General features: G+C 44.0%; 1 protein-coding gene across 3 annotated transcripts; it reads left to right on the top strand.

The window, feature by feature from the left end:
- Positions 1 to 2,068: 2,068 nt before the first annotated feature.
- Positions 2,069 to 27,984, top strand: tmem260 (transmembrane protein 260). 3 transcript variants are annotated; one of them, XR_013781313.1, is made up of 17 exons: positions 2,069 to 2,458; positions 5,262 to 5,293; positions 8,099 to 8,250; positions 16,964 to 17,141; positions 17,259 to 17,372; positions 17,823 to 18,002; positions 18,123 to 18,163; positions 19,686 to 19,772; positions 20,805 to 20,913; positions 21,108 to 21,280; positions 22,424 to 22,595; positions 23,319 to 23,458; positions 24,019 to 24,195; positions 25,308 to 25,361; positions 25,621 to 25,705; positions 25,868 to 26,441; positions 27,819 to 27,984. XR_013781313.1 is itself a non-coding variant. In XM_079369523.1 (16 exons), exons 1-16 carry the CDS (start codon positions 2,350 to 2,352, stop codon positions 26,129 to 26,131), a joined length of 2,067 nt encoding a protein of 688 aa, XP_079225649.1. In that variant the 5' UTR covers positions 2,069 to 2,349; the 3' UTR covers positions 26,132 to 27,565. The 3 variants fall into 3 exon arrangements, 2 of the variants coding, with proteins under 2 accessions (XP_079225649.1, XP_079225650.1); XM_079369523.1 differs by lacking the exon at positions 27,819 to 27,984 and having other exon boundaries at positions 25,868 to 27,565; XM_079369524.1 differs by lacking the exons at positions 2,069 to 2,458; positions 5,262 to 5,293; positions 27,819 to 27,984 and adding an exon at positions 5,676 to 6,068 and having other exon boundaries at positions 25,868 to 27,565.
- The last annotated feature ends 9 nt before the right edge of the window (positions 27,985 to 27,993 follow it).

Genomic DNA, 27,993 nt, shown 5'->3' with positions numbered 1-27,993 from the left:
TACATTTTGGACGCTAACAGGGCCTTTCAATGAGTCAGTATGTAGATGGTATTAAAAAAAAAAAAAAAAAAAAGGTTCAGCGGAGGAAACATGGACGTTTAAAAAAACAAACACATTTTGCTCTGCTGGACTGTCATAATTCAACATAAATGCCCTTTCTTATCTCATGCTACAGACTCTCCAGAGATGGAACATTAGAGTTCTTTAATCGCAGACGTTGGCACACAATTGAGCATGCACTCTTGAGCCCAACACACTCATATGCATTGTCAAAAAAATCACATAAACAAGTAGAATCTCTAAACATAAGGAATTTAATACCGCTGCTATTAAAGTCAACTAATGTTTGTAAATAGCATGTTGCAATATGGAATTACATATGGATAATTAACTGTTTGGACAAGCTGTCAGTATAAGGCCTTGCATTTTAGGGCAAAGGGCGGGGTGTGGGTCGGTGGGAGTACTTAACCCAACACAATCTCTAATAATTCCTCTGCTACCAAAATTGGGAGCTACAGGCCTCTACAGACATATTTTATCCTTCCAATCAGAGAACTATGTTGCACTATATGGAATGGAAGTGGTGGATTTCGACAGAAAAGATTTTATGACGTGCCTGATTACGCCCCCCAATTCACTCCATCTTCCCCCCCAAACATCCCCCTCTGGCAGCACTGCAGCCCAGCGGATAACCAAGCGTGGATTAGTGATGACATCACACTGAAGAGATGGCTGAGCCCGAGAGTGAGGAAGGGTGAGTACTTGGGTGTGTGTGTGTGTGTCAGATGGGTGTGAGTGTTATGTGTGTGTTCAGGACTGATTAGACGATGAGGGTGGTGGTGAGAGGGAAGCGGGGATTAGAGAGCCATCCGAGAGTTGCCTAGGTGCTGACACCACTCCACCTCACCGAGGGCTCAATTTACTGAGGGATCAGACTCATTTATGGTGGGCTGGGATTATTATCAGTTCAATAGGGCAATTTCTTTTTAACAGTCACCTCTCAACCTGCGAAATATGGACACTTGTGAGACATTATGGGTACATTTATCTTGTTTCAGCTATAATCTGGTGCTTTTGTTCGACAATTAAATGTGTATTAGCAGCTTTAAGAAGCATGATAATGATTGAAAGAGTACTACAAGACAAATAAGTATATTATAAAAAAAACATTGGTATATGGTTTTGGAAAAGACTGGTCATACCCCACCTGAAGAATATATGGCAAACAATATGCTAAAATATTTCTATCTACCTGGACCTACATTTATTTTGTGTCATAACGCTCAAAACAATGCTTCAAATGCAGTTTTTATAACCAGACTGTACATTGCAGATTTTTTGTCAATGTAGGTCATATTTTCACTTATAATAAAACGCTCTTTAGAAAATAAAAACAAGAGACTTGTCACAATATAAGATTAAAATATCGTAAAATCAAAACTCAAGTTTTAAAAAATATAAGAAAATTAATATGTAGAATTTTTTAAAATGACTAAATGGCACATAACAGTCAAACTGTTGCCTTTCTCAAAATGACCTCTATTCCCCTGAAATGCATTGATTAGCCTATAACACTTTGACAGTGCAGGAAGCTGAGAAAGCAGCTTTGGACTGCACCTATAACCAGGGAAAAGAAATGAACAGAATATGTTAAATAAGTGCATGTTTGAGTTATCTTTGTCCTGTATGAAAACTATTGTGCAAAGGCTGAAGACTGCAATGTTCACAAAATACACACAGAATGAAAAAAATACTAAGATGAAACAAATATTCTACATGTGGATGTCTATTCACAAGTTGCAATAAATGACCAGTCTTTTTTAAAAGTATTTTGATTAAAAGTGGTTTCTTGATGTTGAAAAAAGCTGTTGAAAAATGTAGGCATATTTTAACTACATTTTAATCTCCACAGGCTGACTGTCCAAAGTAAACCACACAAACATGTTTCAGAAACATCACAGGAGACGAATCAAACTCCTTTATAATCCTTTCCTTCTACCACCTTAACAAAATAAAAGTTATTACATTTATATCAGTCACAACCATGTAATGTGTATGAATACCCGGAAATATCGCGAGATGTGTGGTTCGACGAGAACTGGCTGTTTCTTCCCGGGAACAGGATCGTTTCAAAATTGCCTGTCCACATTTTTGTTGCAAAGCAAAGTGTTTACTTCGTCAAATTTATTTTTCAATTGTAGCTCTCGGTTTTCTTCAGTTTCCAGAGAATTGGAAGCTAAACGTTTACACTCATTTGGCGGCCCCCAGCGCCTCAATTTTACGGATGCTAACGGGAGCTAGCTTGCTGCTGAATTAGGAGTTGTTTCGGGTTTTTGTCCAGAAAGAAGAATGTCGTCGGAGCAGAGGACAAGCTGGATACTGACATGCGCTATGGTCGCTTCTGTCGTCGCGTTATATGTTCCCTGTGTGCAGAAGACTGTTCCCGGTGGAGACTCAGGTTGGTGCTAGCTTGCTAGCTAATGCTTCTTTTCCGGTCATGTGGCTTTGTTGTGTTGCACGTCAGCCAATCAGACAGCGCCTTGTTTCTGCGGCAGCTGAACTGATGCTGTCCGAAGAGCTGCAGGTACAGATGTGTAAACCAAAGAATATACCAACTCCAGAAACTGCACGGTGTAAGACACGTATTTATAGGCTTTGTAAAATTCAAACTTTAATAGCTTTGAATTGGAAATGGAAAGACTAAACCAATTTAAATAATGCTTTAAAAACACATCTGGATAAGTGAAAGACATCAGGGAATTGTTGCATCTGGTTCAATCAGAGTAATGTGGCTATACCTCTCCGAAATCCCCTTGTTCCATGATATTTCAATTTTAGAGCTGTCTTATTTTTATTAGGTAGGTGTTAATCTGGATCTTGTTTTATTGTCTTCATTTGTTAGATTCTGTGAGCTGCTTTACTGCAGATTACACGTGAAGGTCTAACCTCATTAGGTATCAGATCAGGATTTCATCCGTTCGCAATGGAAGTGCCTGTTAATTTTGACACATTACTCCATATATATATCTTTTTAAGTTTCAAGAAAAATATTAAAGTTTGTTTGTGCTGGGTTTATCAGCACCTGCTTATAATGTTGAGCAAAGTGTTTTCCAAACACTTGTAATGCAGTTTATGAAGGAACTGCCTTGCACAATTACAAACAGTGTTTCAAAGTGATAGCTGGGTTACAAACTTGTAAATGTGGACTTTAGGGCATGAAGGCTCTGCTTGTTAGCTTTGCTCTGCTCTGGCATACAAGCTGCTGTGCAGGGAGAAATGCACATTTTGTAAAATGAAAGCGTATGAAAAGCTCGTCCAGATATGAGCGAGAAGAGACGCGGTGAGAGAGATGGGAATAGGAGTAGCTGAGTAGCCCTGCTGGTTGTGCTCCTGCCTAGCGAACGCAGGCCTTTGAAAAAATGGCCAGCCCCTTCTCCACAGTGTTTAGGGACGGTGCAGGATGCCCGCGCTGATAGTGCCAGCTGAACACCCTTCCGAATTCTCCAGGTCTCCATCTCTGTGTCCTAATCTCTTTAGGTGTGATGTGCCCTGGAGAGGCTCGAGCACAGCCCCGCGGGTACACTGTTGTCTAGGAATGTGGAGTGTGGAAATGATGGGGATTATGGGAAGACTGGTGTGGGTGCCCATGCTCCACTATCACAAAGACTCTTGGCACCCGAGCTGCTACCCCGTTGAGTCAATATTTTCCTTTTTTAGCAATGGGGCTGCAAAACTGCATCTCTGTGGCTCTGAGATGGATGTTTTGGCTCAACATTAGTGCGAGTTTTTCCTCTGTTGAATGGTGTAAAAGTGTGCTGCTACCGAGGGGAAATAAGTGAAATTGAGAAACTGATGAGGGCTGAGAAAAGTGTGATGTAAAAATGATGGCAGGTAGCTGGCGGCTCATGCCAGGTGAAATGGAGCTGTGAAAACATTTAAGCTGTGCAGGTGGAGGAGTTCTGACTTCATGGTCCATTAGACTGATAAGAGTTGGGGCTCCTCGTGTGGCAGAAATTTAGGCATAATAATTCACTGTATCGGCAAGGTTGCAGAATATGTGATGCAGCCAGTGCCATCTGAAATTCAGCCGTTCTGTTCTATAATTGTTAGGGCTGAATCTGGGCCCAAGTTTTAGCTCCAGAAAAATGTTTATTTTGAGTTTTAAATATTTTGCAAAAGTAAATACAAACTTATACACTATAGACTGGTAAAACAAATACACCTTTAGGCAGTTTGTTTGTTGATTAGCTAGGCGATCTATATACATTTTAATCAGGATAGGTGATAGAATGATTATCTTGTTATTGCTGATGCAGGGCACTGTTTTTTTTTATTGTATTGACTACCATCTCGCACCAGTAGAGGGAGCTGTCTTGAACTAACATTTATCAATGTCATTTAATCTGAACCAAATTTCAATTTTCATGTGTGGGAGATGCGAACATTGGGTGAGAAATCAGTCTAATTTGAAACGCTCTGGGTGTATTCTGGCACAAATGGGTTTGTGCCCAGATACATTGAAGCTTCCTCAAATAGCTTTTAGGGGTTTTCTTTTCACTTTGTGCTGCACCTCACACAGAGCTTGTCAAGAAATTGTGCAACCGGCTCTTATTTTTTACAGCTTACCTCATTCTGTGACTGTCACCGGCATTGCCTTTCTGTTTGTGCCCAACGGACTAAAGGAGACATTGAGACACTGGGAGTGTGGGAGCAACAGAGAGGCACGTAGAGCGGCAGAAGAAAGGGGAAAGGAAAGGACCCTGATGCATTGGGGAGGATGGGACTGAAGGCATTATTCTCAGATCAGTGTGTGTGTGTGTGTGTGTGTGTGTGTGTGTGTGTGTGTGTGTGTGTGTGTGTGTGTGTGTGTGTGTGTGTGTGTGTGTGTGTGTGTGTGTGTGTGTGTGTGTGTGTGTGTGTGTGTGTGTGTGTGTGTGTGTGTGTCTTTGTGTGGCAGAGAAGGTGTCTAATGGTTTGTGTGTGTGTGTGTGTGTGTGTGTGTGTGTGTGTGTGTGTGTGTTTATATCTATGCGTGCTGTAGAGAGGGAGGAAGGGAGGCATCAGGGGAGAAGCGAGAGATGAAGAGAATGAGCGTGCCGCTTAGGAAATGTCACACTGGGAAGATTTGTAGGTTTTGATCCTGGCAAATTAATGCAAAACCCCAGTGCAAGTATTTGATTTGGGAAAACTTTGGAGCAGACTTGTCTCTTAATAATAATTATTGGGTTTACATTAATTTCCTCCCCTATTCTCTTCCACAGGAGAGCTGATCACCACTGCTTGTGAGCTGGGGGTAAGTATTAGCTGTATTGTTTAATCAATTCACTCATTAACTCTTATAAGCATTAAGGAAGTTTAATTAAGCATGGGCAGAAAGCAGATTAATTTACTTTCAGTCCACAGGTTTTTCTCCTTCTTTTCTATGCACTTATTTTACTAAGTTGCAAGTAGAGAATGCTATAATTTGCAACCCGTTTTTCAAATCCAATTAAAGTCAATGGTAAGGCGATGGCTTTTGTAGGCTTTGCCTTATGTACGGTATAAGGCTTATTATATCCACCCCTCTTTTTTTGTGTGTGTAAGCCGCAAAGAATGAACTAAATCGGGTTAACAGTTATAATAAGTTTTATTATTTAATAAAGTTTATTACGCCGCTGTGATCCTTTTAGGGAGGCTGTGTCGGTGTCACTATGCCAGTAATCCTGCCGTTAGTGCTGCAGTCCGTGTGGCCTGCCTGTCTGCTTTTCAGGCCTCCCCAGGGCCTGTCAGGCCGTCCCCGGGTCCCAGGCTGCTGGGGGCCCCCCCTTTCTGATCCCCAGAGTTTCAGAAACCAGCTCTCCTGTTCTCCCTTTTGCCTCTGTCCCCTCAGCTGTCTTTTTTTTTTATGCTGCGTATCTTTTCGTTGCTGTCGGCCACACACTCTCTTAACTGATGTCCCTTTCGACGCTAACACTCGTGCTGTCTGCAGAGTTACTTTCTTCTCCCGTACATAACTTGTTCCTCGTTGCTCGGTGACCTCTCCTGACCTACATGCTCTGTCTGCAACCCATCCCTCAGTTTTCGATCAAGTAAGTAACCAAGCCTTTGCTGTGTGTGATGTGACCGGTGATGTAGCCACACTGTCACCATTCACGGCTCTCTGTGTTCTTCATAAGAACGGCCCCTTCTCCCCGCCTGCGTGGCTCATGTTATCAGGGCCAGCGAATGAGCCTGTGTTTAATGACTGAGCCCTTATCTGGGTGGAGGAGACTTAGTAGCTAATTGCTGTGATTGCTTAGATCCCCCAGGCGAGAATGACTGCGGCTCAGAGGTGGTTTGGGGCTGAGGCTGGCGAGCACCACGTGCTCCAGCAGGGGCTCTAGGGAGCGGCACTGTCCTTGGGAAGAGGCCAGAGGAAAGGCAGTGAGAAGAGGCAGGAAGAGAGGGAGTCAATCTGCGGTCATACTACTGAAAATCTACAGCGTACCACTACTGTCATTTACTGGGGCGTGAGCAGCTATATTTACCACCAAACACACTTGACCTAAGGAAAATCCCACTTCCTTTCTGCCCCTTAATAATGTTGCATCACTCTTGCCTTGATTGAATCTTTGGCACCTGCTCACCTGCACCTTTCATTTACTCCACTATCACTAAAGCACGTCATGAATGACACTCAACATTGTTACTTACTGTTGAAGCAGTGAGAAGTTTCTAGTTGAGTCTCGATGTGCATCTTAAACATCCCAGGAAAGCAAAATAAAGAATAGTTCTATAAACACAATATATATATGTCTGAAAAAAAGTATCTGCAAAGCTGTAGAAATACTGAGAACCATGTTGGACTGAATGATGGATGTAGAAAATGTTTCATTACTTTTCGGTTCAGGTTTTTTTTGGGGGGGGCGCTGTTCCAAATAGAGGGCTTGATGATGCACAGAGATTCCTATTCCCTCCCCCTCTAGCACTAGGACAATATAAAAACAGTATCTGTTTGCATTCTCCGTTTCAAGTTTCAGCCTTCCAGTTTTCGCTGCAGTTTTGCGATTTAGCGATGCCTCAGTAACGAACGGTGCGGATAGCGAGATTTTTAGCCAACATGACAGCGAGGTCGCGTTATAAAAAGCCACAGTTATTCTCATCACAGTTGATGTGACGGATCTTAGATGACATGTCATGAAATCTACGTTGTACCTGACCCTGTTTAACCAGCTACGTACCACCCATTAAAACATTTCCCTGATTCATGTCATTTATACTTGATCAGCAACATCAGAGCAGCTGACTTTAATCACACTCGCGTACATAACTCAGTCTGAATCACATTCAACAGCTGCAATTAAAGAAAACATAAACTGACAAACTGATACACAGCAGTAGTCCTCCATATTTACCCTTTATTACTGTACAGCTGACTTATATATAAGAAGCATCACTTCAGACTGAACATTGAAACAAGTGTTCACAGTCTGAACACAAGAGGCTACTTATGAATAGAAATCAATCATTTGATATCTCCTTTTAAACACATGAGCTATAGCTCGTCCTGATAGACCTTCACTTTACTTTGGTTTCCAGCATTATCTAAATGTGTTTGTGTGATGATGACGTTTCATACGGAGCTAAAGCTCCGGGGCGGTTGTTCACATCGGGGTAGCTTTGACCTCAGAGTGGCTCTTTAAATCAGAATCAGTTTTATTGACCAGGTATGTTTAACACGCAAGGAATTTAACTTTGGTAGAGTGTGCTCACTCTGTACAATGTAAACATTAAATAATAACAATTAGCTATAAAACATAGCAGCTCTGACACTCTGTGACTGCTCAGCGCTCATCAGAGTGACAGCCTGGAGGAAGAAACTGACTTGTAGCACAGCCGCATAGCACAGCTAACCTTTTCAAGTCTGGGGTAGTCCGTTTTCTTGCTATGACAACAGATCTGTACACAGCATCCCAAAGCGGAGATTACTACTTAATTTTTCACAATTTGGAAACTTCATTTTATATGCATGTTTTGTTTTTTTTAAAACTGAAATTGGGTTTGATGGTGATTCACAGTCTTCTTCTTCTATTTTTTCATTATTTATTGCCTTATATGGTCTTTAACATTTTGTTCTCAGGTGGCCCATCCTCCAGGATACCCTGTCTTCACTTTGCTAGCTCATCTGGCTATCCATCTCCTGCCCAACCTTTCTCCAGCTCACAGTGTCAACCTGATGAGCAGTCTGCTTGGGGCAGCAGCGAGTGGTGCCCTGTGCATCTCTATCAGCAGGTAGGCACAGGAAATACAAGGTTTCATTTAACAACAGTCTGCTTCTGTAAAACAGTGGAGCCCAGAAAGCTAACATTTTGAGGTCAATTTCCCTTGAATAATTACCGTTTGGACAAGTTTTGTGATTTTATAAACTTCTGTTTAAGTTACCTTCAAAACTTCAGTCAAGCACAGAGAAGTGTTTCTTTTCAGCAGAGGAACCTAAACCATGTATCCAAGGAAAGGGACAGAAAGAATGGCAATTATTTTAAGTTAAAGGGCTCTTTCCCAAAAAATTCCTGACTGACTTTTTGCATCACTATGCAGTCTGAAGCAGAGAGGTATTTCTGGCCCTGACAGACTGGCAGTGTGTCCCTGATCCTCTGCTCAGTATTCAGGAGCAGAGCCCAGCCGCCCTCCTCCCTCCCTCCACCCTGCCCTGCCTGTTTACCCATCAGCCACCCGTCGTGAGAGTGCGTGTGTATGTATATCACAATTATCCCACCCTCCAACCCCCACGCTGTCCATGTCCCGCTTCCCTCCACCAACACCACTGCCCAGCATGTTCCCAATCCTGACATGGCACGATTTTTTATCTCCGCCTCATGCGCCTGAGAGGGACAAGATCGCTACCTCTGCTCCACCCTTCTCCTTTCTTCTCCAATCTCCCCCGGTCTCTTCATTGCATCGACCAGCCTGCAGTTTCTCCTGCTGCTGACTCTGTCATGAAATAAAGTATTTTACCCTTCCCTCTTTGTGTGATTATCTCCCATGGCTGGCTGCACTACCTTACATCACCCTATTGCTGATCTAAGTAATTTCCCACATTGCATTGTTGGTTGCAGCTTAGTGTCAACATTTTCCCCTTTTGTCCCTGTAAATGCACACTAGGCCATTTAACAGCATGTCGCACACCTCTAATTTACTCTTCTAGAATAAGAGTAGTTGTATGTGAAGTCCTTTCTGTCCTATGTACACCTCTGTTGGCTGTGAGGACTCAGTGCGACTGAGGGAAAATGAAGTTGTGTGTTCCCAAGTGCTCAACAATGGGCCTTCTTCTGACAGTTGCACTTTTTGTGTGCTTGGCCGCTGTTTGCTTTGTGGCAGGCGGTCAGGGGAAGGTCAGGGTGCAGGGTCAGTCCTGGTGCAGTAGGTTAGAGGCTGGGGAGAGCAACACAAGGGACTGGATCTAAGCCAAGACTTCATCAGCCCGAGACCAAAAGCCTTGGTGCTTCTCTGATGCGGATCAGACTCGCCACCCCATCCGGGACGGGACAGAAAGAGAGGATGAAAAACTGGAAGATACACTATGCTTCTTTGATGCCTTTTGGCTTTGTGTCCCACTTCCCCTTAGTCCTAATGCATTTGATGAGTTATTAGTCAATTGGACTTAGCTTTGGCCAGCCATTTGCAGACAGTTATATTGTGGCCAGAAAATATCCATGCAGTCTGGGTGATATTTGGCTCACAGTGTGCATGTTAACTGCAGCCCTGTTTGTAATCTCTGCGGATTTAGATCCAATTTTGGATTATGGTCAAGTAAAAAGTCATTATGAGGACCTCCAACCCCCCGCCCCCCCTCCCCCAACAAGGGATGATGGGTAGTAAGGACTTCAGCCAGAGCACACAGTCACACCATTTAAGCCCTTAAGTATGAACGTATAATCTACGCTTTCAATTTGAAAAATAAGCATAAAAGGTTTTAGTCATTATCTGCTCAGAGTTTTAGCTTTTGGCCGTGAATCAGCTGGCACACGTTTCCTGGTAAGAGGTTACTGGAGAGGGCAAAGGATGAGGTGCAATGGGATACTGGATGGTCAAGATCCGCCTTTCAGGTCTGATTGTGGAGCTGTTTGGGTGCTTTGGCCTTCCAAGAAGACTTCATAGATTTCACAGCATATCACTGGAAATGCTGGAACTGAGCATCTGTTCATACCTGCTCCATGAGTTTGGTATGTTTTTCTTTTTGCTGACGTAATTTAGTTATAAAATTAGTTTTTCCCCCCCTTTTGAGGGTCAAAACTATCTTCTTTCTTTTCATTTTTAGGTTTGTATCAGCCGAGTGAAATGGACTTTTTCAACTCCAAACAAATTTTCTTTGTGTGATCATTTTCAGATGGAAATTATTTTTCAGTTAATACAGTTACTTGAAGGCAGTTTCTCTCAAAAAGTAAATTGTAAGACCTTGAAATTCATCTGGAGTATACCCAACATGGCAAGCCTTTGATGTATCAATTTAAATTAGTCGGCCAGATCGCAGTGTTTAATGTGGAGGAATGTAAGTTGATAGGCTTGGAAGCCATTTCTCTCTCTTGCATAAGTTAAAATGTAGCACTTAGCCTCCCTTTGAATTGTCAATTACACTCCTCTTGGCTTGATCATTTGGTGTGATGGCCAAATTGCACGTCTTGTTATGTTTTCACACCACGGCCTGACAAGCCTTTGAGGATGGTGGACGTAATGACAATTACTATCGATTGCACTCAGAGGTTCAGAGACGGGAAACGTTTTGGCCTGCTGAATGCTGAAGGCCTCGGCAGTGAGTCTCTGGAGGAATGCACCCTTCATAGCGGGATTATCCAGACAGCTCGGTATTCTGCGCTCTCTCGTTTCACAGTTTATCTGCTAAAGCTGCTCTGAATCTCTGCTACCTGCGAGGAATCTCTCTCTCCATTCCCCCCGAGCTTATCCTGAGAAACCAGGAGCAGACACGGCAGCCTGCTGACAGCCATCAGAGCAGAAAAACAAGCTCACAGTTGCTCCGTCATCAGCACTTTTTTTTTTTTTTTTTTTTTGTTTGATCACATGATTACATAACAAGACTGTTAAAGCACACCAAACATGTCTGGCCTTACTGTATATTTAACACACACCTGTGAGAGGCTCCCCCACCAAGAGCTGGCCCATGATGCACAGCTGATACCTCAGAGGGCCGGTGGATAGGCCCGGTGCCATCCCCAGCTCCTTATAAGGACCTTCACCATATGGTCCTGATGGCGCCTTTCCCTCCTCGCTCAGGTGGGTTGTTTTTCCACACAGGTGGGGCTGCTTGTATTTTGTTAGAGGTCATGTCAGGTGTGTGGGCATTGTTTTTTTTTTGTTTTTTAGCTGCTATTTGCATAGTTCCGTTTTTTGTTGTTTTTTTTCTTTCCGAGACATCCCGAGTGTGAGTTGCGGAGTCGGGGGAAACAGCTGAATAGAGTTGTTTTGTGAGATGATGTCCTCACCTCTCCCTGCAGGTGGCAAGTCCACCCCTCCCTCTCACATCTGCTGTGGTTGGATAAGATCTTCCTCCCAAGAGGGTAAAGAGAAAAGAGCCATCCCTGTTTCCCGCTGAAAAGCAGAGGACAATTTTCGGGTTTGATTATTTAAAAGGCCCCAATCTGTGGACCTTTTGTTCAATTTTTTCAGTATCTCATTCGTCATATTGTAGTCCAACAGACCTCCTTCACTCCCCCCCTCCATCCTCAGCATGACCAATGATTCCCCCAGGACTCATCCTCTAATACAGTTAAACAGATGTCTAATGAAGATGTTATTTCCTCATTACTGGCTATGGGATGGGGATCGAGCGGAGGAGGGAGGAGGGCGAGATAGACGGCAGAATACAGTAGCAGTTTAATATTTCTTTCGCCCGTGGGCCCGAGATTGTGTCTGCCTCGGACGTCAATATTACATTCCTCACCCACCATAGGCGGTCTTAATAAGGCACCAGGCACGAAGACGGATCAGACTCGGCAATTACAATTCACCCAGAATTAGTTAATGGAATCTTTACAGCAACATTTATGTATCACTGGTGTGTGCCTAATGACTTTGTTGGAAAAGGCAGCTATAAAAATGGCATTCAGAGCATTGCATAAACACAGGATTTTTCTCAATTGTTTTTTTTCCCCCCTCTTCCTGTAATTTTTGTGTGTTGGGTGGAGATTAAGACGGCATTCCGGGAGAAATTGTCATGTCAGTGGCTGCATTGTTTGTGCAGAATTGTGGTGATTAATTTTACACGCACTTGGGTTCTCTCTCCTGGAGGAGGGGTGTCTGAGCGGCAGAGCTGGGGACCCTCATTCACCCTCCTTTCTGTTTGAACAGACTGCATCCTTGTCGCACTGTGGAGGAGGCAGGAAAGATGGAGGAATGCCTGGTTTGGTGACTGGCTCACAAATAGGCTGTGACATACAAGATTCAGATGTGTTGTTGTCTATAAAAAGGAAAAAAAAAACAAAAAGGAGGAAGAGGGCATTGTTGAAAGAATCAAATATTGTACTTGTTTTTACCTCAGTATAAATGAATGATTTTTCGTTGTAATGAAAATGTTTGGAATTAAACATTTCTATTATTAAGTCATGAATGTGTTGCATATGATGCAGTGTGTTTGATTATATGGAATATAAATAGTAACTGCACATGTGTTTTTTCCTTCAGCATTCTTGTGATGCAGTCTGGCAATTATGACGCAGTGTGTTACGAGAGAAAGTTTAAAAAGGAGCAGCATGATGATTTCCTGACATGAAGGTACTGTAGTCTGCTTGATTTTGACACAATATTTGCTTGGCAGTTAACCACAAGCCCAGCGTGCACACAATACTTTAGGAAGCCAGGTAAATATCTCTTTATTATCAGCCTTTCGAATACTGTGTCATCTGTAGTAATGCGTTTCCCTTCAGCCAGCATTGACTCCTTATAGTGGCCGAGTTAGCAACAGTAACTTTCAACATGACTGAAATACAAAAGATGTATCCAATTATGTTTTTGAGGACCACAGATTGTAAACCTTTCATTTATTTCCGAGTGTTGTGGAGGTATAGTTTGAGACATGTGGCAGTGTTTCTGCAGTCATCTCGTCCAAAACACCATGTAGCACATTTCTTATTGTGGGCTCATAAGCATCTTTTCTTAAAGTCTCCCTGCCTTCTAAACGTCATATCTTTCCAATCCAGCGTCCATGCATCACGTTCGTAACAGATTTTTTGTTAAAAACTTTTAGTTTTCTATCCCAGATTGTCTTGAAGTCTTTTTTTTTTTTTTTTTTTTAAACACTCGACCCCCCCAGATGCCATCATTTGTTTTCTGAGGCTGACAAATACACTTGAGAGCCAATGTAAAAACAAAACATATATATAAATATAACACAACGGAAATATTGTGATGATAGGTGAGAATAAAATATAAACTGAAGGTGTTGCTCAGTCCTAATCCTCACTTTGCTTTTAAATTCCTGATCTGTATACACACAATGTCATTTCCAGGCTTAGATTTGTGCATCACTTGCTGCTTAGTTTTCAAATTTCAAAGCATTGCATCTGACACTTACCAGTGTCATATAACTACTAAGTACCCTGCTCGGTGTCCTGGCCAGAGGAGAGCCCCAGGGTGTCATCGGAGGCCAGCTGGAAACCTCGGCTTCAGCCCGAGCAGGCCTCTTGTTCTCCTGGGCTCTCTACCCTCTTCAGGAATGTGTGATTCTTTTCCAGCGATGCTTCCCCAAACCACCACTCGGTTAGAGAACAGTGCAACGCTGATCCGCGATGGCACAGCTGTGGTATTGTGCGGTCCCCAGGGTGGTGTGTGACAGTGGCTCCCTCGGCCAGCTTCCATTGTGAAGCCTCAATCAGTGCAGAGAGCTGGTGTTGGCTTTTTGTGTGCTGTTATTTAGCACGGACGACTGGTGCTGGCACGTCTCTTGCTTGTACTGTAGAACTAAGGCAGGTCCCATTTTGACACTTCAAAGCTTTTTTTTTTCTGAGCTTTTGTTGTGTCCTTGAAGGGGACATTGCTTACCAAAGCCATTGTCATTTATTCAATTTTAATTTACCTTTGATCTTTCCTTTTGAACCTGATTTGCATTTTAATGTTCTTATTTTCTACATTCTGTGTCAAGTTGCTAAAATGCTAATTCTCTTTTCTAGCCACCTACATTAAACCAAGTTTGTCGTAATTCAAGGCTAAACGCATCGTATTTGTCATTCCTTTAATTTCCCAAGTGCTGACACAGACATTTTGGCAGGGCTGAGCAGTTCAGGGTAGAATGGTCTCGTTGTCAGCTGTGTTATTCTCCTGCCACGTCTCCACCAGGCCATTGTCACTGAGCCACAACATTTCGGCACAGCGGCATCCTGCACTGCATTGATCGCTGATAACAGGGAACACGGCAACGCCGGCGTCAGAATGTGTCCTGCTTTATCCGCACGCCCTGGGAGCAGCCGACCCGGAGAAGGATCTGTGGGGCGGCTGAGAGACTGACTGGGACCCAGGTGGTCTGCGCAGACAGACAGGTCATTTACAGCCCGCGCCGAACACACATCACCGGGCTCTCTTGGACTGACAAGCTCGAACAGAGAGATTTGTCAGCCACTCAGAGAGAATAAAGAAGCAGGGGGGACATAAGTGTGTGTGTGTGTGAGAGTGAGTGAGTGGTGCTTGGCTGCAAAATGCAGGAAACTTGGTGTAATAATAACCCCGTCTGTGGACCCCCACAACTGTACTGCACCCTGTGTAACCCCAAAAGTAGCCCCCCTGCTCTGTGTAAGCTACGGGTTAATTGTCATGCAGGGACGTAAAATTAAGGGTGCGGGGGGTCTCTGCACCTCAACAAAAGTCCTCATCTCCCCCCCCCCGTCCCCCACCAATCCAGCCCATCCTTCTTCATCCTTCCCTTCAAGTTATAGCTAATTCCTGGAGCGTTCAGTGAGAAAGACGCTGCTATCTCTTATTAAGACCCACTGGTAGACGCCCCATCAACACAGTCCACCCCCCCATCTCTAATACACACACACACACACACACGCATATTCATTCACCAGGCTCACCTTACAGAGAACACAGAGGAAAAATAGTGGCGAGAGGCAGAGAAAAAAAAACATGAAAAAAAAAAGGGAAGTAGTCAGCAAGCTAGAGTTTTTTTTTTCTTTTCTACCATGCTCTCGCTCTCCCTCTCCTTTTTTCCCTGATTTACCGCGCTTTCCTCAGAAAGCTCCATTGTTCCCCTAGCCTAAGTCTCATCAGGCCTTTTGTGGCTGACTATCACAGCGGCAGGCAGAGAGCTGGAAATGTATAAATGGTATCATGCCTTGTGATTAATGGCGGTGCTTATGAGTCAGGTCTGATAACGGGCCTGCTCTCTACTCAATTTCAGATACCGTTAATGGAATCTGTCTTCTGCGATTGTAATGTGAGAGCGCCTAATTTGCTATGGAGCTTGAAGCTGTCACCGGCAAGGGATTGTGGGGTCATAAGGGACCTGGCAGCCGTTTGGCCTGCAGCTTGTATCTGCGGTGCTGAATAGAGCAGCTCTCTGCCTGTCAGTTAGCTGATAGGCTGATGAGGACTCTAAGCCACTCCACACAATGGCGGAAAGGGCCATACTGCCTGACTTCCCTAATTGTTGAGCCTGCTCATATTTCAGAGCCAGCATGCCGGGGACTGGGCTATGTTTTTTTTTTTTTTTTTTCTCTTTTTCCCCCTCTCTCTTCTTGAACTTTTTTTTCTTCCTTTTTCTTTATTTCATCCTTTATCCCGCACACTGTCTCACCCTTATACCGCACACTTCTCTGCACTACACCCCCCCCTTCCCATCTCCACCACCACCCTCCACCATCATTTGTCGCCTCCCCCCCCATGTCTCTCATTTTAGTAAGTGGTGGGTCTTAGCGTATGACAGATTATCCCAAGTTTGCTTCAATTACGGCAAAGGAGATGGAGACAGTACAGGAGAGGAGGTAGGGGGGAAACTTTTGTGAACACATTATATTTAAGAAGCTGAGGATAAAGTGCTATCTCTACCACGGTGGTTTCTTTGCCAGCCTCCTCCAGATCAACCGGCTGCTGCTGCTGAGGGACTCATGATGATATTTGAATGGCCCAATTCTGAGTGTTTTTCAAGGTCTTGTCTGAGAAGCAAACTTGGGTTGGTAGATTAAGTGGGTCTCCAAATTAGTCTGGAGGAAGTGGTGGCTGTGTTGGGCGCAAACTTTAATTTATTGTAAAAATGCTGACTTTGTTTTCTTTTTCTTGCTGTTTGTGTAACTGCAGTGTCATTTAGTAAAAAAAAAAAAAAAAAGTACACACTTGAAGTTTGTTTCGACTGACTCGGAACAAAACGCTTGGCTAGAATGAAGATATTTGGGAATTTTTTGGCCACACTCAAACCAGGCCTAGTTGCCCTGCACCATGTCAAAGCCTCAAAGTCTTCCCTTCCCAATCACCTGCGCTCCCGTTCAGACGTTGCTCGTTGTGGTTTTCAAGAAGTTTGGTCTCAGTCAACACGATGTAGAACATTACTGCAACTTGACTGACTTTGTGGCTTATTTTGAGTCTTTTTGCTCAGATACAGCCCTCTGACACTCCTGGGTTTCTCTATTATACAAGGCGACAATCGATCTATAAATCATCAGCGTACCCCTGCTTGGGCCAAAGGACATCTTTTCCAACAGTGCCTGGGAAAAGGAAACATGCCGTGCTTGAGCATGATAGCACTCACACTCTGGACTCTGAGGGGTCAAATGTTGTTCAGTACAGTATGCATTTCTTGAGTGGACCCTAAAACGAACTTGGAACTAAAAGCTGGATTAGAATGCAAATATTCTACACTTTTAGGATTTCAGATTTATTTAAGGCTTGAAAACTTTGCTGCATGTAGCTTCAAACACACATTCAGGGTTAGCATTAAAAAAACAAAACACCTCCCTTTAAAAATCGTGGGTCATAACAAAGGCCTCTCATCTTCCACTTTCAGACTGACAGGTCCTGGTCCTGGAGCCGTGCTGGCTGGAGGCCTGTTCGCTGTGTCCAGGCTGAGCTGGCAGTGGTCTATGGGAGCAGAGGTCTTCACACTCAACAACTTCTTCGTTGGTCTGCTCTTTTTCCTGATCACCAGCTTCCACTGTGCAGAAAATGCCACTCAGAGGAAGAAGGTAACTCGCCACATCACATCCTTTATTAGCCTGTTCCTTTCCATGGATTATTTCTTTGATGACTTGTTAAGGTATCTTCAACATCAGCTCACTGTGCTGAGTGCTTGACCTTTTCAGACGGCACATTGGGGAGCACTCTGCTGTGGCTTGGGACTCTGCAACCAGCACACCCTGGTATTGTATGTGCTGGTCATCATTCCCTGGGTCTTCTACAGACTTAACTCCCACAAAGTAAGTTTTTTAAAAGAAGCTTAAAGAGCACAAACTATTAATGTGCATTAAAAAAAAATAAAAAGCCTAAAAGTGTATATTGTTTATGTGCACAGACGTATGCTGTTTTTGATTTTCAGTGAAAAGCTAAAGTTATATTTCTATCTTCTTTTTTTTTTTTTTTAAAGTGAATGTGTTTCTTTATAAACCCAATTTGGAAATCATAGTCTAACTTTTCAGCAGATTCCTGTCAAACTTCTGAATATTTCAATGTTAGCGTCATTAAGGATTTGTATTAAGGATCCCCCAGGCTTGTTGCCGTCCCTTTTGAAGTGTAGGTACATGGCATACTGTATATTAGATGTAAAATAAAGTTAAATTGGAGTTTCTTGAACGAAAGCTTTTCTCAATCTAAGTCTGTTTCACATGCATTTTAGAGAACTGTCATTTAAGAACCTCTCATCTCCACAGGAGCTGTCTTTGCGTGTCCTCGTGTCCCTGGGCGTATGTTTCCTCGCTGGTTTCCTGCCATACGTCTACCTTCCGGTGTCCTCCTACCTGAACACGGCCCGCTGGAGCTGGGGGGATCAGACCACCCTGTCAGGCCTGCTGACCCACCTGCTGAGAGCTGAATATGGCACCTTCAGTCTTGTACGCGTTTGTGCACTACTCTTATAATCAGCAATGCGACAACAGTCCATTAGTGTGACCTGATGATATTTGTCACTTTTACTTTTCATGATTTTCATCGTATTCTTTTTGTGTTTGCAGGCGAAGACCGAGATCTCTGTAAACTTGACTGCAATGCTGAAGTAATTCTGCCTTTTTATCAACTCAGCACATTCAGATTAATACCAGAAGTATTTATAACGTTCATTAAATCGAACTGGTTTGTTTTGAGATCATAAATGGTATTTGTTAATCAAAACTCTTAAAAACAGCCACTTAAACTGTGACTGCCAGATTACAATGAATTGAACTTGAATTTCCCTCGGGATCAATAAAGTATCTATCTATCTATCTATCTATCTATCTATCTATCTATGAAGACCCAGATTGCCTTTAAGACTGCATTTTATGTTTAACTGAAGCATTATTTATTATGATATGCTAACTATATGATAAACTAACATAATAGATTCTAAGATTGGGTAGAGTCTCATCAGAGGCACAGTGAGAACATACCTGTTCTGGTGTTTTACACACACAACTATCTGTTCTGAGAGCCCCTTCTCATTTCTGCAGGCCGACCCTCTCTCCCTCTCTTGTCCCCAGCAGCTTTTGTTCTTCCCCTACCACTCTCTCCCATCAAAGCAGAACTGAACCTGCTTAGAGGGCCAAATCGCTGTGTTCTGTTTCTCCAGCAGTTTGAAATGATCACTCAGCTCTGGTGTTTAAGCGTGACAAGCTGTGATGACAGACACTGCAATAGAGCTGGAGAAATTGTATTTTTCCACTCCAGCACCCCCCCCCCCCCCCCCCCCCCCCCCCCCCCCCCCCCCCCCCCACACACACACACACACACACACACACACACACACACACACACACACACACACACACACACACACACACACACACACATACACACACACACATACCTCCTCTACCGGATCTCCTCCCCTACTCCCTGCTACCACCACTACCACCACCACCGCAGTCATCCCACTCCTGGTATCGCTCTCCAACTGACGGGCATGGGGGTGTGCGTGTGCGTCTTAAGACCCCCCACTACCAGCCCTCCCTACCCTACCAGGCACCCACCCCTTCCCATCATCCCTGCTGCTTGATGGACAAGCACACCTTCAAGATGGGGGAGAGAGGCGAACATGACAGGCATGTCGCACTGGAGACGTAAAACCCACTGGAGAAGCTGACACACGCGCACAAACACACACACACACACACACACACACACACACACACACACACACACACACACAAACACACGCTTTTGAGCACATTCACACATAGTGTACATTGGGAGATATAGAGACTCAATAAGCTGTCAAATAGAGATGGGTATTAAGGAAGAGGCAGGAAACTATCTCTCTGCTCTAAGCAAACGCTCACTGACTGACAGGCGCTGTGAAGAGAGGATGGGGCAGCGGGGGGGAGGTGTGTGTGTGTGTGGGGGGGACGACACAGTCATTCGTATCCGTCAATCCGATTGAAAGGAGGAGCACAGAGTCCGAGGAGTTTGTTTTGATAGAGGATGGAGGAGCATTTAATAATTGCTGTCCTTGAGTTCAGTAGCAGGAAGGGTAATCGAGCTTGTCTTTGGTGTCTGTCATAAAGTCTGTTGTATTTGTGTGTGTACGTGTGTGTGTTCAGGGCCCAGTTGGACCACTGCCTGGCAGACCTTTCGCTTCCCGTCATGGCGCTCGCAGGAGTGGGCCTTCTCCTCTCCTCGTGGGACAGGTAGGACGAGCGCGAAACGGGCATACAAAACACCAAACTCTGTCACACATACAGTATCTCCACAGCCACTTCAACTAAAAAAAAAAAAATCTAATCCCCTGCAGTAAGAGACGGGGAACAAAACCACTGACAAAACGCTGATCTCAGGAAAAAAGAACACAAAAAAACACTGAGCCACCTAACTGTCAAGCTGTCGCGACGCTCCACGTTCAAATCGAGACAGGTTGATGTGTGTTTTTAAATTTTCACAAACACGTTTGTGTGTACACGGAAATCATGCATCTGTAGCAGTGTGAGGTTTGATGCAGTTTTTCATTACAGCGGAGCCTTTCTTGGGGGTCTGTGGGGCAGAGCTTATAGAGCTGAGAGATGCCTTCGAGCTCCGTAGGGCAATGCCCACCAACTGCACCCTTATAGCCCTGATTACATATGAAATGTAGGATATTGAAAAGAAACCATAAAAAAGGCCACTATAAAACTGTAAAATCCTGCATTTATTTTTCACACATTGTGCCTAATTTGAAGAAAAAACAAAAGCAGAATCTTGACAGTACGAGTTCGTGGCCAGTCAGCTGAGCACATCAGATCAAATCGTTGGCAGAAAAGCAAGTCATTTCCTTTGGCTTGAAAGTGTCTCTTCAGGTTCCGATGATGATTTGTTATTGCCATAAGGCTAGTGTGTTTTCCTTTTTAGTGTATAAGTACATTTTACAGCTGTACTGTAATGAGTTTGTGATTCAGAGCTTGGCAGCAGCTCATTATGACTCAGTCTGCATTAGAAAATCAATCATGCACCTCTTAGCTGGCTGGCGTATACATTTGCCCTCGGGCTTGTGATCTCCATCCCTGCATTAATATTTTACGGACTTATTCAAAACAAGTATATTTTTACAGAGAAAATAGGCATCATAATACTTTCAACTTGATATGTGGAAGTTGTTGTATGCATATTCAGAGCAATGTTACTTGACTTTTTTTTTCTGATAAAGGGAAGAATATTGAAATAGAAAATATTTGTCCTCTCTATCACAGGATGTGTCGCTCAGTGGCCTGGCTGCTCACTGCCATGCTTGTGGTGTACTCACTGTTTTTTGCTTGGAGAGCCAACCTTGACATCAGCAGACCCCTTCTCCTTGGAGTCGTGAGTTATTAGACTACTTACTTCCATCTCCCTGTCAGTCCCTGTAAACTCTGTTAAAATGCAGCAGGCTATTTTTTCTGTCTATGAGGAGACAAAAAAAAAACATCCTCAAACAAAATGATTGAAAATCTATACGTCTTTGTTGTGTCTCTCTGTGCTGGTTTGTGTACACCTCTACACTCCTTTTTCTGCAGGTTGAGCGATTCTGGCTCCAGAGCGATGCTGCAGTGTGTGTGCTGGCAGGCCTCGGCTTGAGCCGGACACACACGGAGCTGGAGAGGAGGCTGGGATGTGGCGGGCTGTGGAGGAACTCAGGCTGGGTGCTCACCATGGGTCTATTGGCACATAAGGTGCACACCAATCACAGGTAAACACTGCACTGTGTTCCAATAACAAACTGGTGTACTGAAGACACGGAGCAGTCCTAAATACAACAATGACTGTAAGATTACAAATCTGACTTTTAGGTTTAAGACTGTTTTTAACCCAGGAGTTTGGATGAACATCCAGGATTCCTGGTTTTATAACCTTGAATTATTGGGATGCAGTCACACTAAAATTAAAATCTTCCCCCTTATTCCTTTCAAGAGAGAGAAACGACTTCAGAAGCAGATAAAAGCCCCAAAGTTTCTTTAGGGCTAAGACAAAAAGTAAGTTTTCTAACATACATTTAGCAAAAGTAATTCTTCAAGAACTACATCTTGTACCTGATACCATCAGTGAAGCTTTACTTCCATAATTATTATGGCTGCATCCTATTGCTCTGCAGGCAATTCGTGATTCCATCCTCTGATAGAGTTTGTCCTGATCTCAAAAGCAGTGAATCTACGGGCATTTATCTTTTAGAGTCGTTTCACTGTGCAGTATTTTTATTGCAGGAACTACGCCGGACACGAATGTTACTTTGTGACAGCTTTGTTGAGTAAAGTTGAAGTGAGGTGAAATACTCCCCTCTCATTCTGCTGCCTTCTAAAATCCCCATACAGAAGTTTTCCCTGAGTCAACCTGATTTGTTTCTCCTCTGCGCTTCATACTGCAGGTCTGAACTTCACATGTCAGGTATTTCTCTCCTCGCCCCATGGTTGGTGCTGAAGAGAGGCACGGTTAGCACATAGATTCCCCTCACAGAGCTCAGTGTGAGATGTTAGCTGTCCGAGAAGGCAGATTACACCGTAGTGCTGGGGAGTGCCAGACAGCCATCACCGAGCAGCTTTGATCAAGTGGAGAGCATGGCCTGTGCTGTCAGACCCATCACACCTGTCTCCCCACGATTAGATAGGCAGCCACAGCGCTCTGCAGAGGGGAAGGGGCGGGGGCAATGACAACTTACCCTCAGAGCACCTCGAAAGCGTACCTACAAGCAGCGACTCACTCTCATCCACAGTTTTACAGATCACACAATTCTAAGTCGGGTGAAGATGCACTGACACCCTTTTTAAAATTCAAGTAAACAGAACTTGTGTTTTGATGATGGTGTACAGTGTGGTGATGTTTGTGCTATTGATCCTAGGGAGTGCGATCTGAGCAGAAACAGCGTAGTCGAGAGGTTCGGCAGGGAGCTTCTGGCTTCCGTCCCGAATGACTCGATCATCCTGACCAGGGGAGATCTGCCTGGAAACTCGCTGCGCTACTTGTACTACTGTGAGGGGGTTCGTCCTGATGTACGTCTGGTCGACCAGGAGGTCAGAACTTTACATTCTCCACGCTGGTGTCTGTTCAGTCCCAAACTTTTCTCATGAAGTTTAATATTCATAAGCATTAAAAAGTTATCGCTCAGTTTGATTATAGAAACAACAAACTGCTTAGCATGAGTTTCGCTGTTTAACTTCGCAGCTGAACAGAATACTGCAAAGTTCAACATCCCTGTTTGATTGTGTCCTGTGCACTGATTTGAAAGTGTATGTGCTTTATGCCTTTACGCTAAATGAATCAACAAATGGGGCCTTTAAAATTGTGTTCACAAAAAAATAAGCGTCAGTGTCTTTTTGATTTTTTTTAAAAAGATTTGATTAAAAAAATAGGATTTCTTTTTTTAAAGAAATGAAGGTTTGTGAAGATGAAGATTATTTCTCATGCCAATTACATCTATAGGAAACAAGCAATGTAGCTTAGTTGTTTAAAACAGATAATTACAATTACTTGGTGATTTATGAATATGCCCATCCTGTTTCAAGTTTGTACAGCCCGCAATATATTATCATCTGAAACTATAAAAGAGGACGTGAAATCAAGAACCTTCCATTTAAGACCAACTAAAACTTGAATAAAAGGAAATACAAACCATTCAGCCATTCGTAGTTAAAGAGAAACTGACGCTCAATAAATGCATTTGTTGCAATGTTTAGTACACTGGCTGCTAATTGGCTGATCATAATTGATTGAGTTTTTATGGTACTTCTTTCTAGATGATGACGTACAGTTGGTATATTGCCAAGCTGGCACAGCACCACCCAGGGGTCCGCTTTCCTGGCCGCTGGTGGGACCCAGTCGCCCCCGAGGGGAAAGACACCTTCAATCTGGAGCAGTTTCTTTTGCACAACATGCAGTAAGTCGGTGAGACAGAATGAAAATAGAGGTCTGAGCTGATGAATAGGAAGCTGTTAAAAGAAGAAAGAAGGAGTCAGGAGGACAACAATGGTCTAAATGAACAAGTGGGTGATCTAAAAAGGCATAGATCAGGGGGGGTGGTCCACACATCTGTAAATGCAGGGAGAAGATAATCTCATTGAAGTGTTGGGGCCATAAAAGGAGATTGATGAAGTACACGAGCCGTCTAATCCACGTGATTGGGTTAAACAGTGTCTGGTGGAGTCAGTGCTGCTCCCTGCTCTCATATCTCTCACTCCTACGAGACGGACTGAGACCCAGAAATTGGCTAGGGACCTGTTAATGCCAAGCCCACCAGGGGGCAGTGTTTGCCAGGCCAACATGCCCGTCTCTCTGTGGGGCATTACTGACCTGTGGGATTAACCTCCAGGGCCCAAATACTAGAAGGTGTCGCGGTGTGAAGAAACATTTTTGGACTTGTTCTCATCATCTGTCCGCCTCGTGAAGAAAAAACCAATAAATCGAGGATGTGAGCAAACCTCTCAATTTGTTCCGCAGGAGGGATGTTGTCGCCTGCATTGGTCTGTCTGAGGGAGACCCCAGCTGGGAGCAGAGTTTCTCCCGTTGGCCGTGGGGGGTGTGCGAGTTGTTGGTGCCAGCTCAGAGGCAGTTTCACCCTGAAAGGTGGGCGAAGAGGACTCGGAACATGTACAACTGGACGGAACCACATGACAGGTGCTTACAAACACGTTCAGAACATTCACATATCTGGAGAGTTGTTTGACAACCTTTAAACGCATAGTTGCTTATTTTCCTTCTCTGAAGTAGCTTTTGGGTTTAATACATTTTTCTTAATTGGACAATAATGTGTGTAATCCACTCTTTCACCTCTTCTAAAGCTATTAGATGATTACATTGAGTTAAATCTTAAAAATATATCAAATTAAAAACGTTTCATTCTTGTGATTTAGTTAAGACACATTGACAGAATTCTTACCGTTGGAAACTTTGATATCTGAATTTGGATGAGCAACGTTTTAATTCCACAGACTGGCACAGCTGAAAGTCTGCAGTCTGTAAATTCAGGGAGTCCTGAGGGGGGAAAAAAAAACGTGCAGCATTTCGATATAAAAAACAAGTTGTGATCTTATGGTAAAGATAATATTCTCACATGAAGATACAACTACTGAATCCTCGCCTTCTATTTCTTCATCGACATCTCTTTGCCCCTCGTCTCCGTGGAGTCTGATGGAGGACCACTGAAGACCACAGAGCTTCCCTCAGTGAGGTTGTGCTCTGTGCTCTTTGTGATTTTAACCAGAGCGGACACGAGGCCCTCAGCCATTTGAAATGAGACTGAAGATGGAAAATAATGAGTTTCTTATTGCATTTTGTCAATAACTGTGTCAAAAGTGGAATTAGTCAAAGCTCCATATTCTGTTGCTGTTGCCAGCAGCCCTTCATTCACTCTGCTATCCACGGCTGAATACTGTGACATTATTTCCCGCACTCTGACGACAAGCGTGTCCGTCGATGCCCACAAGCCAAATATTAGTTGGGAGCTCTGCTTAAATATTCTTTTGAAGAAGAGGTCAAGTGTTTAGAGCCAACAAAGTGAAAAAAAGGGAAGATGTGGTTTTTTACTGCGTGTCTAATGTGTTTGCTGGTATTGTTGCTCAGTCATTTAATGTTTATGCTGGAAAACATCCATGTTTAGTGTATCAAAACCTGCACAGTCCACTTGAACAATACATATTCACATTTTCAGTTAGTGGAATTCTGCATGAAAAGCCTGAAGCTGTTTAGATAGAGAATTATTATTATTATTTTTTCTAACGTGTGAACAGTTTCCATCCTGCGTCTTGGGAGCACGTCGCGAATGAGGAAATGTGGCAAGCCAGGTACAGTAAATTCAAGTTTTTTTTTATTTTTATTTTTTTTACAGACGACAGTACAGATAAAAAGCTGTGTCACATCGCATACTTTACCAGGAGAACATCTCCATAAACCAGTCTTGTGTGATAGAGCATCTACATGTACAATCTATTTGGTATCGGGCATCTACATAAATCACTCCATTGGAGTGGTGCGTCTGTGAGTGTGGATCTGCATGGCTCATCCATCCAGCACTTAGCCCTGAGCCTGCGTGCTTTGTTTCAGGATGAAGACGGCTTTCTTTCTGTTTGACCTGGCAGAAAGGATTCAGGGAGAGGGGAGCGCTCGCCTCTTTGAGCTGTCTTACACTGTGAGTCTGACCCTAACAAACATGCAGCAACGATGTCATTTACTATAATGGAACAGATTTAAGTGCCAAACAAGGCAAAGCACTACATTCAGGAGCTTTCACTTTGTTTTTTTGTGCTAACATCTGCTCTTATGTGTGTGTTTATGTGTGTGTGTTCGACAGCTGTATAAGGAGATTGTTGAGGCTCACTTAGACTACCCTCCTAACTGGGACAAGAACTTGGCACTGGCCTGCGAGAGGCTGCTCCACACACCCGGTCAGCAGGGCCACAGTCCAGACAGCCTGCTGACCTGCAGCACCGAGCACTTCAGTCTTTACTTAGAGAAGGAACCTACAGACCCTCAAGCACCTGCCATTCGCTCGGCCATTTCTCACCTGCTCAAAGAGAGAGACAGACTCCGCCAGAGCCGGAGGCCAACCCCTTAACAATATCCAGAGAGACCTCCACAGAGCTGGAACACTGAAAGCAGAAGCTGAACTGAAATGCTCGACACTAGGGATGAGTCTGAATGTGTCTCATCCCTGGAATAATCGGTGCTGAAGTTTTGGCTTGAATTGGAATTATGAGTTACCATTTCCGAGGAGTGCCGCTGCAGAATAACTGGTCTGTAGAAATCAAACGCAACTCTGCACAAAGGACACAAAACTTCCCCTCAGCCAGCCATGCAGCATTTAACGAAGTTTGACCAGAGAAGGAGCTTGACTTTAGGAAGCCTCGACTGACCCCAATCAAGCTGTGTGTGCTCCCCTTTAACTTAACCTTTCGATTGCTTTATCGTTGCATCTTTCTTTTTTTTCCCCCTTTCTTCCTCTGCTCTCACAGCTTTTAATGTGCTGATTATTCTGCGTCCGCAACTGCTCCAGTTCTCTTTTTCTCATATTAGGATGGCAGGGCCGAGATTGAGGGAAAACCAATTTGGGGGCAGAAATGGGGGATTAGAGCGGCTGTTTAATCTAGGACAGACTTGTGCAGTGCCACACAGTCCCCACTCCGCATAACCAGCACTACCCACCCACCCCTCTATCCTTCCATCAGTCCATCTAAGATGGTCCTTTAAATGTTTAAAACTAATGGATTTCATGAGTCCCCCCCCCCCCCCCCTTCTCTTCCTTCCTAACAGGAGGGCTGTAATCCTTCATGGATTTAAATGAAATATGAAATGTCACAATGCCAGGGACCCTTTTAGAGGTGCGTTTTTGTAAGGGATGATTTGTGTTTGTGTGTGAACATGCTTAAATCTCCACCCAGGCCTTTTCACTGCCCGAACGGCACATAAGCATCGTCGATAAACAGATCGGCACACAGAAGAGAAGAGGGGTTTTGATCGTCACAGAGGCACAAAGTCATGCAAACTCCAGGGACACGAGTAGACGCGCAAGACCATCCGCCTCCCAGCTCGCAGGAAAATTGACTCTTATCCCTGCAAGGGCTGCTGAAGAGACGACATGGCACGCGAACACAGAGCCGAGCAGACTCTCTCGTCTTTGACGTGTTCTCAGGGTCCAAAACTTTAATTACACACTGTTTTTGTTAATACTCGTGATGATGTTAATGAACCCCTCTGCCATGGAAGCTATTATGCCGAGGTCGTACCAGTGTAAGGCCTAAGCTTTCTAAAACGCCGCTCCGCGAGCCGGCTGTCTGAGATACCACTAGAAAGCGAAGGGCAGTTTTTACACGTGGAGTTTTCTCAGAATGTAATCTGCCCTCCCTGTTCGCAGGAGTGGTTTGCGGCTGTCAGCTGGCTGGATGATGAGATTCGACCTGCTGTAGCACAGATGGTCTGGTTTCACATTAAAAGGGACAACTTTCCCTCTGCTTTCTCCTGATAGATGTGTCAATAAAGATGTTTATTTTAACACGTTTCACCTTTTATTTTTTTACCGTTGACTTTTATGGCCTCTGCTATCAAACTTATTTGTTTATCCATGTGTTTTTTGTTGTGCTTGAATGACAATAATTCCCCATGATTTGTAATGCCCTCTTTATTATTCGCTACTTTACTTTCTACCCACTCCGTTGCCATCCCTGCCTTGTCCCCCTTCCTGTCATCCCCCTCTCACCCTGTCTTCCCCTTACCCCTCTGTTCCTTTCCTCTTCCCTGTCTCTAAGAGTCAGTTGCCCACCCTAAATCAGCAAGCTGCCGAGGATTGTGGGAACCCGTGGAATCGCCGTGACCAGGGATGCAGGCAGGGAGCCACGGCAACGCTGGAATGTGGGGCGTCTGAGGAGATAAGAGCTGTGAGCCCAGCCAGGGAAGAGGGGAGGGATGCAGCAAGTGAGGAGC

Source organism: Symphodus melops (genome assembly GCF_947650265.1).
Source record: "Symphodus melops genome assembly, chromosome: 19".
NCBI classification, from domain to species: domain Eukaryota; kingdom Metazoa; phylum Chordata; class Actinopteri; order Labriformes; family Labridae; genus Symphodus; species Symphodus melops.
This window is presented reverse-complemented; position numbering and strand designations above follow the sequence as displayed.

What these genes read in the sequence shown, in the direction of transcription:
- tmem260 (XM_079369523.1), top strand. Translation starts at nt 2,350, where the DNA reads ATGTCGTCGGAGCAGAGGACAAGCTGGATACTGACATGCGCTATGGTC. An exon ending in CCACTGCTTGTGAGCTGGGG is followed by an intron (nt 5,294 to 8,098) that starts GTAAGTATTAGC and finishes TTTTGTTCTCAG; the next exon opens with GTGGCCCATCCTCCAGGATA. An exon ending in CTGTGCATCTCTATCAGCAG is followed by an intron (nt 8,251 to 16,963) that starts GTAGGCACAGGA and finishes TTCCACTTTCAG; the next exon opens with ACTGACAGGTCCTGGTCCTG.